We start from the raw sequence: 12,009 nt of genomic DNA, 5'->3' as shown, positions 1-12,009 counted from the left end.
CGACTGTTCCGGATTTGCTTAATAAACTCCCTGCCACCGCCATTTCTCTGCACGTGCCGGCGAAATTGCCGTACACGTGTTAGCGTGTCGCAACTCGCGACCAGCAAGATCGAGCTTTTTTGGAAGCGCAGGAACAAGCGGGCATTTTTGCCGCAATTTTAGAAGAGCGCAGGAGGTAAGGATTCGGGCTTCCAACCCTTCCATCTTCTTTTCACTCTCCATTCCTTTCATCGTTTAGGTCTTTTGTGAGCATTTAAATTTCTAATAGTTCCATTAGACTGTCTCTCTCTATCGCTTTCCTCTGAAATAAGTATTGCTCAACTTGCTCTGTGAAATCTTTTAGAAGGAGATTTGAGTGGGCTGTTGAATTATCTCATATGAATTTTTTTTTTTTTTGTCCCTGGAAAGGGATAATATGGGTTCTGCTTAGAACCACAGTTGGATAACAAACTTGTTGGTGCCTAGGTTGAAGATTTATCAATGCTAACCTTTGTTTGGACTTCGAAGGAGTAGCAAAATACCGGCCTTCTCTTTGAGAATTGTCGCTTAGTTAATTTTAAGAACCTAAGACAACTGCTTTGCTTACATAGAATTGGCAATCAGGGTGCCTTTTTCTGGTCAAATGGTAGTCCGCCTTATGGTACTCAGTGGTCGTTGCCTTGATAAGCCAAATGTTAAGTGATCTTTAGCATCATTATAAATGAGGCTATTAAAAAAAATGTGCCACGGGAAAGTTCAACAGAGAAATGATGAAAATATCCAAATTCCTTTGCCAAGAAGAAAGAGAAAAAAGAAAAATCTAGTATTAAAAATGTAGTCATGGTTGTCAAAAATCGAGGTGAACCCCAAGCAATTGACCTAATGTATCCCTATAACTGTCACAAAGATGCTGAATGCCTAAGTTACTCGCTCCTTGGCCATTCAATCATTCTATAATTCACCAACTTTGGTTAATGTTACCATATTTTCATAGTATCTCAATATAATGACTTTCAGCTTGCCTTAAGATATACAAGGTGGACATATGATGAAAAGCACTTTCAGAATATGTTGTTGGTTGTATAAATTATATTGAACTTGTGAATAATAGCACAATAAAAGTAATTGAATATGATACTCTTGTCTTAGATCCAGTGGTGGAGCTTGCAATCTTCTTCAGTCACGTGTCCTGCTAGAAGCTAGAGCTTAGATGTACGACTTTGAATGGAAAACATGTGTTAATTTTGTATACCTGAAATTTGAGTTATTTATTTTGATGCATCTCACCAACTTCTTAGCAGTCATAAGGAATTTATACGAAAAAAACGAATTTATAATTTTATTATTATGGTCTTGGACAGTAGCCTTCATTGATCCTTGAATTCTTAGTTGCTAAATTTTTTTGGTTACACCAACACCTGCTACCAAGAATCAAATCATTAGCTGTTGATAACAAAATTTTCAAACACTGGACAAATCTTTATTATTCCATAGCTGAACATTTTATTTTTTTGCTACCAATTAGTTTTTTCACTGGACTGGCTTCCAGAAAATGGAACAGTATCTCCTCCCCAGACCATTTGAAACAACTAACATTAATTTATAAGCTGTTCTGGAGCCTCTTTATTTCCCATTTTCCCCTTTTTTATGTTCATATTTCCAATTACTGAGTATTCAGTCTCTGCTGCCAATAGTTTATCGAAGAGTTGCATTTGAAAGTTCATGTTCATATTTGACAATTTGTATTTCTGAACCTTAATGCATCATATTTATTTATTTTTTCTCATGATCATGAATCATGATTGACTACTTTTTGAAGTATTAGCTATGCAAAAAATAGTGGACCTGGGTTAGTTTATTTAATGCCAATAATTATTGTAGAAGATCATCATGCAGGTAGCAAGTGGTTCATAAGGTTCTGCAAGAGGGGTTCCAGAATTTTGGCAAAAAGAAACATCGGGGAAACTTAATTTGATTTATGGATTTTACTTCAGCTGCTTGTTCTGGAGGTAATATCAGATACTGGTCTTTATTTTAGTTTCTTATTTCATCAGGAATCAACAAATTGCTTTCGTAACATTTTGGTTCTTTATTTCGTATAATGTTTTATACATAAAGTATCGTTTATAATTCATTCATATGTTTCGCTGATCTATGTTATGGAGGATGACCGTTTGTTAAATATTTAAACAGAAACTTGTGCACCTCTGCCGAAACATGAATACAGCATGAATTGTCAACTCATGAGAGGCTCAGTTACCAATATTTCTGACATGAACCAGAAACACTTAACCTTTTTTTACATCCTTTGTATTGAAAGATAAATGTCTGATGAATTTTAGTAGAATAAGAATGATAAATGGTGTTTTCCAGATTTTCCTAAAATAGGTCAGAAGGCATTATGTCTGAGTGGCCCGAGTTGGGTATCCATCATAAGAATGTAAACAGAAAACTTTCTCATGTTAATTTTAATAACAATTTGGTAATTCTGAAACTATGTAGAGGCGATGATGTCTTCTCGACTTGAAGTTTACCTTTTCTACAAAATATCCTTGTTATACGTCTCGTGTTGATTGTTGTTGATGTGTTGATACTTGAGAATATAAGCCATAAAATGCCACAAACCAGAGATAGCTCAGTATATATACATGATACAAGAGCGGCATGGTTAGGCTGGTATTGCGTTACAATGCAACAGATGTATAATGCATTGTATCTGGTTGATAGTAATGTGTTTTGATGGTGTGTAAGCACATAGTAGTCACTGATTATCAAAATCAGTGGGGGTTATGTAAAGGGAGTTGATGAGAAAGGAAAAAAAATCAATGTATTATTGTGAAACAACTGATTATTGGCGATGTGGATAACTTTCAGACTTGCGATACATGTTCAAGTCAGATAATGTTTACAAGGGTCAATCAGAAAATGGTGCATCAATATATCTGGTATTCAAGCATAAAAAACATCTTCTCCATGGATTACGAAGGGCAATTTAAGTTTCAAGGAAGAGACCGGTAATGAAGCATAGGTTGTTGCTTCACCAAATTGATGGAAATGAAAATATGCTTGAACTCAAACAAATGGAAGTGATAAAGAGAATCATGTGATATATGAAATATGATCATGAAGGTAGCAGTGTGTGAGCTAGTGGATCATAATGAGAAGAAAATGAGTTAACTGACCAAATGCGTTCATTAACAGGCTAACTGATGGAAAGACAATTCAGTCTCTTTGATGAGTTGACGGGAGCTTGTAGGATTAGGAGAGGCTCGCATTCTCCAACAAAGTCTTTAATGGAGCTTGATTGGTGCAGGGTTGCCTACATGTCTGTGAAGTTGACATGGGATATCACATCAAATTAATTATGTAGGGAAAACCAATGTCCCTGATGATTGAAACCTATAAAAAATGGGTAAATGTTCTCCAATATCAAATTGCAATCACAGACATGTCTCAACAAAGTAACTGTGGTGTCAACTATTGGTCCTTATTATCTTATATGCAATGAGAATTTTGTGGCTTTGTTTAAGAGGATATGTGTCGAGCCAAACATGCATGATCATACATAGACTGAACTGCCAAAATTGCTTTATGAATTACTTGAGCCAGGAATAGGGCCTATTTGACCAAGAGAAGGCTGCATGTAGACATCTTAAGATTTCTGGGAAGAAAGCATTATGTTTTTTGTATTCAGAGGCTAAGCATTGAAGAACCAAAAATATGTTAATCTCGTTAATGAAATTATGCAAAAGCTATTAGCCTAGTTGATTTTATAAGATTGTTGTGGCTAATGCTTGCATACCAAAAGCTTAAAGTGTTGATCAAGTGATTTAGTTGAGTCAATCAAGTCTTAGTTAGCTAGCTGTCTCATTTGAGCCTTGTTGATATTATTTTTATTATTTGACATATCAGCTAGGTTTTTGTAAATTTCTACTGTTTTGTTTTGTTTTGCTCAGCATTAACATATTTTCTTGGGCATGAAGTAATGGTTATTTTATTTTATTGTTACTTGGTCAAAAATTTACTTCTATGTGGTCCACAATAAGTTATTTTTGGTGTTGAAGTAGTGGCTGATTTCTAATCAGACTATAAGTGGAGGGGCATTTGTCATTATAAGCCACGTTTAGATCTTTTTAAAAAGGTGGCCACTAGGAACATCCTGGGGCTAGTCCAGATCTTATCTTTCTCACTTTTCCTTTCGCACTACTCTTTTTAGAATTTTTTGTGCTTGTTTCTTATGTTTCTAATCTAACCCTACATCCACACCTCATAGGCTAAACCATATCTTTTGCATGCATTTCAATAAGAAAAATTCCAATATCATTCACCTTTATAAAATTCCAAAACATGGCTAGATTTATAATGACAGACAAAACACATATCTTAACAGGAACAACATAGTCCGTGTCCCCAAACAAGATTGGCCCTTAGTCTTATCAACCTCTTTTGGTAAGCAGTTTGCTATAGGACACTGTCTCTGGGGAGAAGTCTAATATGGATTGCTGTTGAGATTTGATGTTTGTAAATTTTAGGTACAATCACCTGCAGAAGAATTAAGGAAAACCTTAATAAATTCAAAGCATAATGCTGTTCAAAAGCCTAATTTGAAACCATGATAACGTTACCGTGTGACTTATGGATATACCCAGGCACATTCAGTTGTCAAAAAATTAATTAAAAAAATTCAACTGTTGAAAGAATTAGAGAAGGTTGAACATCAAAGTACTGAGTCAAAAGCAGATTAGACATGGTGGTGCTAATGTCAGTGGGAAGGACTAACTGCTTAGAAAATTTGCAACATATACTGCATCAAAGAGGACTATGGTACATGACCAAATGAACAAATATTACCTCATGTAGAAAAGAAGTTTAGAGAGGCAGAGTCAAAGGTCAAATAAAGAAGAAAGCAAGAAGTATGTATGAGATACAAAGATAAAATGTTGTGTGCATTTTATTTTTCTTGTGTGATATTTAGGGTTAGATTAAGATTGAATTAACTGCAAAATTCTAACTGGGAAGCAAGAATATTTAAGCATATGCATTTGTTATTTTAACTTTGTGATGTTCTTTTTCTTGACAAAGAGTCTTGACCCTTCTTAAGATGGTGGTGAAACTAAAGACATGTATAAAGACATAGGGATATGCCTAACATGAATGGCTGCACATTTATCTCCCCAATATTTATGTATTTCAAGGGAGTCAGTGGCCTGTAGCTACTTGCGATATGTTACTTCTTATGAGTATATTAAGATTCCTGTGCTTACTGAACAAGTTGTCCAGCTAACATGATGGTTGTCTCTGTTAGTTAACAATTAGAAAAAAATTTTAACTATGAGACTAAAGTGCTTGTTGTAATTCTTGGATAATTCAGTAATTCAAGATGCTGACCTATTGTGGCATGTTCTTTGACCCTGTTCTCGTACAATTTCTCCTTTAATTTTTAATATTAATTTCCTCCGACCCATTCTCTCGTGTCTAAGTTCATATAATAGGTATGGTTATGATGGACGTTGTTTGTTGCGTTAAGAAGAGAGTGCCACAAGTAACTGCTGCATCGCTGGGTCTTACCTTTGAAGATGTGTTTTTTCCCCTTTCCTTCTTGTCCTGTTATTCTTTTTGATTGTTTGAATATTTATGCATAAGCTAGGAAATTAATGTCACATTACTTGTACTGCAGTAGAAAGAGAGCTACAAGCTGATACGCACATGTTAACAAACATATTATGGGGGAAAGTATAGATTTTTTTTTTTTTTTTTGTACTTCAATAGCATTTCAGATGAGTTGGAATCTGCTGGTTCTGTGCACTTAATTACTGAATTAATTTGCTATCTCACAAATGTGGACATTAAGTTGAAAATTTGAAATTTTCAACGTATTTCAGTTTCCTTAGATGTGCTGTCATCCTTTTGCTTTCTTGGTGCCACAAGCTGAAGTTTCAAATCTGAAATTTCAACTATAGAAGACTCGTTCTTTCCAATTTCTGTTGTTGCGAAACTTCACTTTGTTTGCAAGTCTGTTATCCATTTCAAGTTGGAATGGGAAACTATTGAATTCAGAAAAATGTAAAATAATGCCATTGAGTACTAAAGTTTCCTAAAATATTGGATTATGTTGTTGCGAAACTTCACTTTGATAGAATTTCTTCTTCTCTTGTTCATGTTTGTATATACGGCTAAGCACTCAATTGTCTAATAGAAGGTTAAATTTGAATTTTCTTTTAGAGAAGAATGCAAATGATGTGATAAATGAAACAAAGGAAGGAACTAAACATGAAATGGAGTTAAGGGATCCCCCAAACCAAGATGGAGACGCCCCGAAATCCACTGAAGATTATGACATGAAGAAAGCCAATGGCAAGGCCATGGAACAAAGTGTTGGTATGAAAAACGAGAGTAATACTGGAGATGTAAACATGGAAGCTGCCATTACGACCGATGATGTCATACGAGCTGGAGGTTTTGGAGCTAGAGATGATATAAGTAGTTTCTTACCTGTTGCAATTGATTCAACTGACTTTGAAGCTTCGCTTCGTGATGCACGCGATTTTGAAGAACCACAGGAGGAAATATCAAGGCCAGGTCTTGGGTGGACCGAATCAATGGATGGGAAATAGTCTTGATCAACTTTTTACCTGTGGATGATGATAGTAACTGCTGCACATCTGAAAAAATTCACCGTATCTTGATCTTTCAGTAACGAAGTGGGTTATGACAATCTTTCCTCTACTATCATGTATTATATCCTGGATTTGAAGAATTACTTATCTGTTATATTGCATTTGCAGATTATCATGTGGTTTGTTATCTTTATCTACATATTTTATCCTTGCACAGTTAATGGTATTATACAGGAAGTAACACCTAGGAAAACCAAAATGCTGATAATTATCTGCGTTGTTGTGAAACATTGATGAGCCATTGCCTTCTTATTATGTAGTAGGCTGTTTCAGATAACCTGATTATCTTTGTATGCATCTTCATCATTGATCTATATGGGTACCATCAATTAATTTATAGGGTGGTCATGGTTTAATTTGTATGCATCTCCTTTCCCTTCATAGCACTGGCCATTCTTGCTTTGGTGCAGACTATCTAAGACTTGTACTTACCAGCTCTTTCACCTAATGGGCTTTTACCAAGCATTATGATAACATTTGTGGAAGTTTATTATTTAGATGGATAGCATTTGTAGAAGTTTTTGTCGTGAGGAAGATGCAACCTTCTGAATATTTCTTGTCTTGGTGATGGGACGGCCGATAAGGCATAAAGGGTTTTTTCTCTGGACGATGCTCCAGTTGGTTCCGTGGCTGTGGCAAATATTGGCTGGTCAGTTTTGCCCTTCTCGGGTGTTAGGTGATCCTGGCAGGGTCCTATCGAGCTAAATCGAATGGCTGGCATCTGGAGGTCGACTTCAAATATTCAAATTCAAAATTTGATTTATAATTGATCCTTAATATCCAAGCTTGAATTCAATTTGATTAAAAAAAATATATATATGCATGAGATTAAATCGACTTGAGTACCAATCAAGCCACACTCGAACTTAGGTTCGAGCTCGAATTTGAATTTTGATCATATTTAAAAAATATGATTAAAATAAAATAAAATATTATATTTTAAAATATTGAATTAATTATGTATATTATAAATAAAATACTCGATTAAGCTCACAAGCATTCAGAGTTGAGAATTTTACTAGTCGAGTTAAGCTCGGTCCCAATAACAACCAAATTCAGTTAATCTTGAACTTAAGTTTAAGCAACTTGTAAGCTACTCAGCTTATTTGCACCCTTTGATCCAAAGAACATGAATGTTTGGTGATCTAGAAACAAGCAATAATGACAAGGATTGGTAAGGGCTGCGATTGGTTCGGGTCATAGAGTCATTGGAAGTTAGGTCCTATTGATCTATTCTCCAGTCCTGCCCAAACGTTCATTATCTCAACAAATTTCAATGGGCCTTCTCTATCTTCTTCAAAAAATAAAGTGCCTTGTTTTCTAGTACAACATGTTCAAGTACAAGATTAACAGAAAATTTCCCCTTCTGATGTATTGGATGTTAAGTTGGTGGTTATCTGTTGAATTTATCTAAGTATTGCAATTTAGGGAAACGGAGTATCCTCTTTAAGATCTCTAAATTTTTTCTATTGACATATATTCTACCCTTAGAAAATTTCAAGGTAAAGTCGACAGTGATAATTGACGCTGTTTAAACCTTGCAATCTGCGGATATATAAATAACTGCGCATCCATATAAGAATCTTCAAGTAATTTTATACAATATCTTCTATCCTACGAATGTTATGCTATATATACATGTGTGCGCGTGCGCGGGTGTACGTGTGACGCCTCTTAAAGCTTGTAACATATGGATCTATAAATAACCATGCATCGATATAAAGATCTTCAAGTAATATTACCCAATATCTTCTACCCTGCAAACATTATGCCATATATATATATATATATATATATATATATATATATATATATATATATATATATCCTACGAATGTTATGCTATATATACATGGGTGCGCGTGCGCGGGTGTACGTATGACACCTCTTAAAGCTGGTAACATATGGATCTATAAATAACTATGCATCGATATAAAGATCTTCAAGTAATATTACCCAATATCTTCTACCCTGCAAACGTTATGCCATATATATATATATATATATATATTTTTTTTCCCAGAAAATTTCAAGGGGACAGTGAGGACCGACATCTTTTAAAGCTTATAATATATGGATATATAAATAACTGCATATCCATACAGGGATGTTCAAGTACTTTTACACAATATCCTCCATCCTGCAAATATTACGCCTATATATCTGTTGGATATAAAATACCCACAGCCGAAACCCCCAGCGGAGTCGACGACGGAACAGAACGGCTCCGCCCGGACTCCTACGGGAGCCGGGCTCCGCCGCCGACTTCAGCACGGTTCCGCCCGGACTCCTACGGGAGCCGGGCTCCGCCTTCGACATCAGCAGCAGCACAGCTCCACCCGGACTCCTACGGGAGCCGGGCTCCGCCGCCGACCTCAGCACGGCTCCGCCCGGACTCCTACGGGAGCCGGGTTCCGCCGCCAACTTCAGCACGGTTCCGCCCGGACTCCTACGGGAGCCGGGCTCCGCCTTCGACATCAGTAGCAGCACAGCTCCGCCCGGACTCCTACGGGAGCCGGGCTCCGCCGTCGACCTCAGCACAGCTCCGCCCGGACTCCTACAGGAGCCGGGCTCCGTCGCCGACTTCAGCATGGTTCCGCCCGGACTCCTACGGGAGCCGGGCTCCGCCTTCGACATCAGCAGCAGCACAGCTCCGCCCGGACTCCTACGGGAGCCGAGCTCCGCCGCCGACTTCAGCACGGTTCCGCCCGAACTCCTACGGGAGCCGGGCTCCGCCTTCGACATCAGCAGCAGCACGGCTCCGCCCGGACTCCTACGGGAGCCGGGCTCCGCCGCCGACTTCAGCACGGTTCTGCCCGGACTCCGCCTTCGACATCAGCAGCAGCACGGCTCCGCCCGGACTCCTACGGGAGCCGGGCTCCGCCGCCGACTTCAGCACGGTTCCGCCCGGACTCCTACGGGAGCCGGGCTCCGCCTCCGACATCAGCTGCAGCACGGCTCCGCCCGGACTCCTACGGGAGCCGGGCTCCGCCTCCGACATCAGCTACAGAACAGCTCCGCCCGGACTCCTACGGGAGCCGGGCTCCACCTCCGACATCCCCTGCAGCACGGCTCCGCCCGGGCTCCCACGGAGGTCAGACTCCGCCCATGACCCCGGCCGCCAGGAGGACCTCTCCCGGACCTCTATAGAGGCCGGGCTCCGACCGTCGCCGAGCTTCAATCAACAGATCCGCGCCCCCTGGCAGATCACAATAACAACCATGATCCTGTTCCACTTCCTGTAGCGGATCCCACGCGGCCCCATCACCCCCTGCGGCGGACCCATTACTCTCTGACAGGCTGTGTCAATGGCCACGATTCTGCTCCGCTCCCTGCGGCAGGTGCTGCACGATTCCACTACTCACTGACAACTAGCAGCAACGGACGCCGCTCCACTACCCACCTGCAACAGGCCCTACGTGGCGGGCTATGACAATGGCCACGAGTCTACCCCACTACTCTTCGCAATGAATTTCCCTGACCATGGGCGGCCCACTACCAGACGGTTACAAATGTCGCCATCAATCCGTTGTCTCCTCCGCCTATAAAAGGGGGACTCAGATACGTTATTCTCTAAGCTCATTTCTTATCTCAAAACTCTGCTAAATTCTCCGTTCGAGCACTCCATTCTTGTTGAGGCAGAGAACTGACTTGAGCGTCGGAGGGTCTTGCCGGAGCAACCCCACCTCCGGTTTATACTTCTCTTGCAGGTCCCGACGGAGACCGCGGCTTCCCCGACTCCAGCTTCTCCGGCGCAAGCAGATTTTTGCACCAACAGGATTGGCACTAGAGGAAGGGGTGTGTCTTCGCAGCACCCTTGTTCTTAAAGGAGCGCTCAACGGACCCGCTTCCGGCCATCTTTTCCGGCGCCCAATCCTCCTTCCCTCGTCTGATGCCCTCTCACGAGGTCTCTGCACAACTACCTCCGGTTATGGTCGCTGATAAAGGGTGGCCGGAGGATCGGGCTCCGTCGGATTCCGTCAACGTCATCTTGGGGGAATCCCGACGGGAGGCAATCGGTACATCAGCTGCATCCCTCAAGCGGCAAAAAGTTGAAGAACCCATAGCCTTCACTGAAGAAGACGCCCAGGGAGTCCAATTCCCTCATAACGACGCGGTCGTAGTTTTCTTGAACATAGCAAATTACGACGTCCGTCGCATTCTCGTCGACAACGGGAGTTCGGCCGACATCTTGTTCTACAACGTTTTTTCAAGAATGGCCACTCTTGGCGGCCATCTAAGGCCGATTTGCTCCCCCTTAATAGGGTTTACCGGTGACGCCGTTCCGACGGAAGGAATGATAGCTCTAACTGTGATCGCGGGTCAGCATCCAAAGCAGTCCAGAGCCCTGGTGAATTTTCTGGTGGTAAAGGCGCCATCTGCCTACAATGCAATTCTTGGCCGACCCAGCCTCAATGCCCTCAGAGCTGTTGTTTCAACCTACCATTTGAAATTGAAGTTCCCCACCAGCCAGGGGATCGAAGAAGTCCGGGGAGACCAAGCGCTGGCCAGGCATTGCTACAACATTACCTTGCAAAGAAGCGATCAAGCGGACCCCTATCCGGTCGATGGATTGGATGCCCGCGATGACCTCGCTGAAGAGAGGGGCGGTCCAATTGAAGACCTAATATCAATCCCTCTGAATGATGGGAACACGGAGCATGTGGTGTTAATTGGCTCCAACTTGGGGGAGGAGGTGCGGACGCGTCTTGTGGATTTCCTCCGAAGAAATACGGACGTTTTCGCATGGGTCCCGACGGATATGCCGGGGATCGACACAGAAGTCATGGAACATCATCTGACGGTCGACCCTAAACATCGGCCGACGAAAGAAAAAATCCGGAGTCATGCCCCGGAGAGGCAGAAGGCAATAGCCGAGGAAGTGGATAAGCTTCTCAAGGCCGGATTTATCAAGGAAGTCAATTATCCTGAGTGGATCTCCAATGTTGTTTTGGTCAAGAAAGCAAACGGCAAGTGGAGGATGTGTATCGACTTCAAAAAGCTGAATAAGGCTTGCCCAAAGGACAGCTACCCCCTTCCCAGGATCGACCAACTGGTGGACGCTACCTCAGGCCATGAGCTCCTCACTTTTATAGACGCGTTCTCCGGCTATAACCAGATTAGAATGGCATTGGAAGATGAAGAAAAGACAGCTTTTATCACTAATCACGGCCTTTACTGCTACAGGGTTATGCCGTTCGGCCTCAAGAACGCGGGCGCAACCTATCAGCGACTGGTGAACAAAATCTTCAAGGAGCAGATCGGCCGAAACATGGAGGTTTACGTGGACGACATGCTCGTGAAAAGCAGATCTTTCAGAAATCATGTCGCCGACCTCGAGAAAACCTTTGAC

At 41.2% G+C, this 12,009-nt stretch overlaps 1 protein-coding gene across 2 annotated transcripts; it reads left to right on the top strand.

The window, feature by feature from the left end:
- The first annotated feature begins 29 nt into the window (after positions 1-29).
- LOC105045582 (uncharacterized) lies at positions 30-6,797 on the top strand. 2 transcript variants are annotated; one of them, XM_010923928.4, is made up of 3 exons: positions 30-175; positions 1,876-1,988; positions 6,202-6,797. In XM_010923928.4, exons 2-3 carry the CDS (start codon positions 1,958-1,960, stop codon positions 6,591-6,593), a joined length of 423 nt encoding a protein of 140 aa, XP_010922230.1. In that variant the 5' UTR covers positions 30-175; positions 1,876-1,957; the 3' UTR covers positions 6,594-6,797. The 2 variants fall into 2 exon arrangements, with proteins under 2 accessions (XP_010922230.1, XP_010922231.1); XM_010923929.4 differs by having other exon boundaries at positions 61-175; positions 1,864-1,988.
- The last annotated feature ends 5,212 nt before the right edge of the window (positions 6,798-12,009 follow it).

Source organism: Elaeis guineensis, chromosome 5 (genome assembly GCF_000442705.2).
Source record: "Elaeis guineensis isolate ETL-2024a chromosome 5, EG11, whole genome shotgun sequence".
NCBI classification, from domain to species: domain Eukaryota; kingdom Viridiplantae; phylum Streptophyta; class Magnoliopsida; order Arecales; family Arecaceae; genus Elaeis; species Elaeis guineensis.
Note: the sequence above shows the minus strand (reverse complement) of the source record. Positions and strands in the feature narration are given on the sequence as shown.

Coding starts and splice junctions, on each gene's coding strand:
- LOC105045582 (XM_010923928.4), top strand. CDS start 1,958: ATGGATTTTACTTCAGCTGCTTGTTCTGGAG. Junction 1,989..6,201: donor TTCAGCTGCTTGTTCTGGAG/GTAATATCAGAT, acceptor ATTTTCTTTTAG/AGAAGAATGCAAATGATGTG.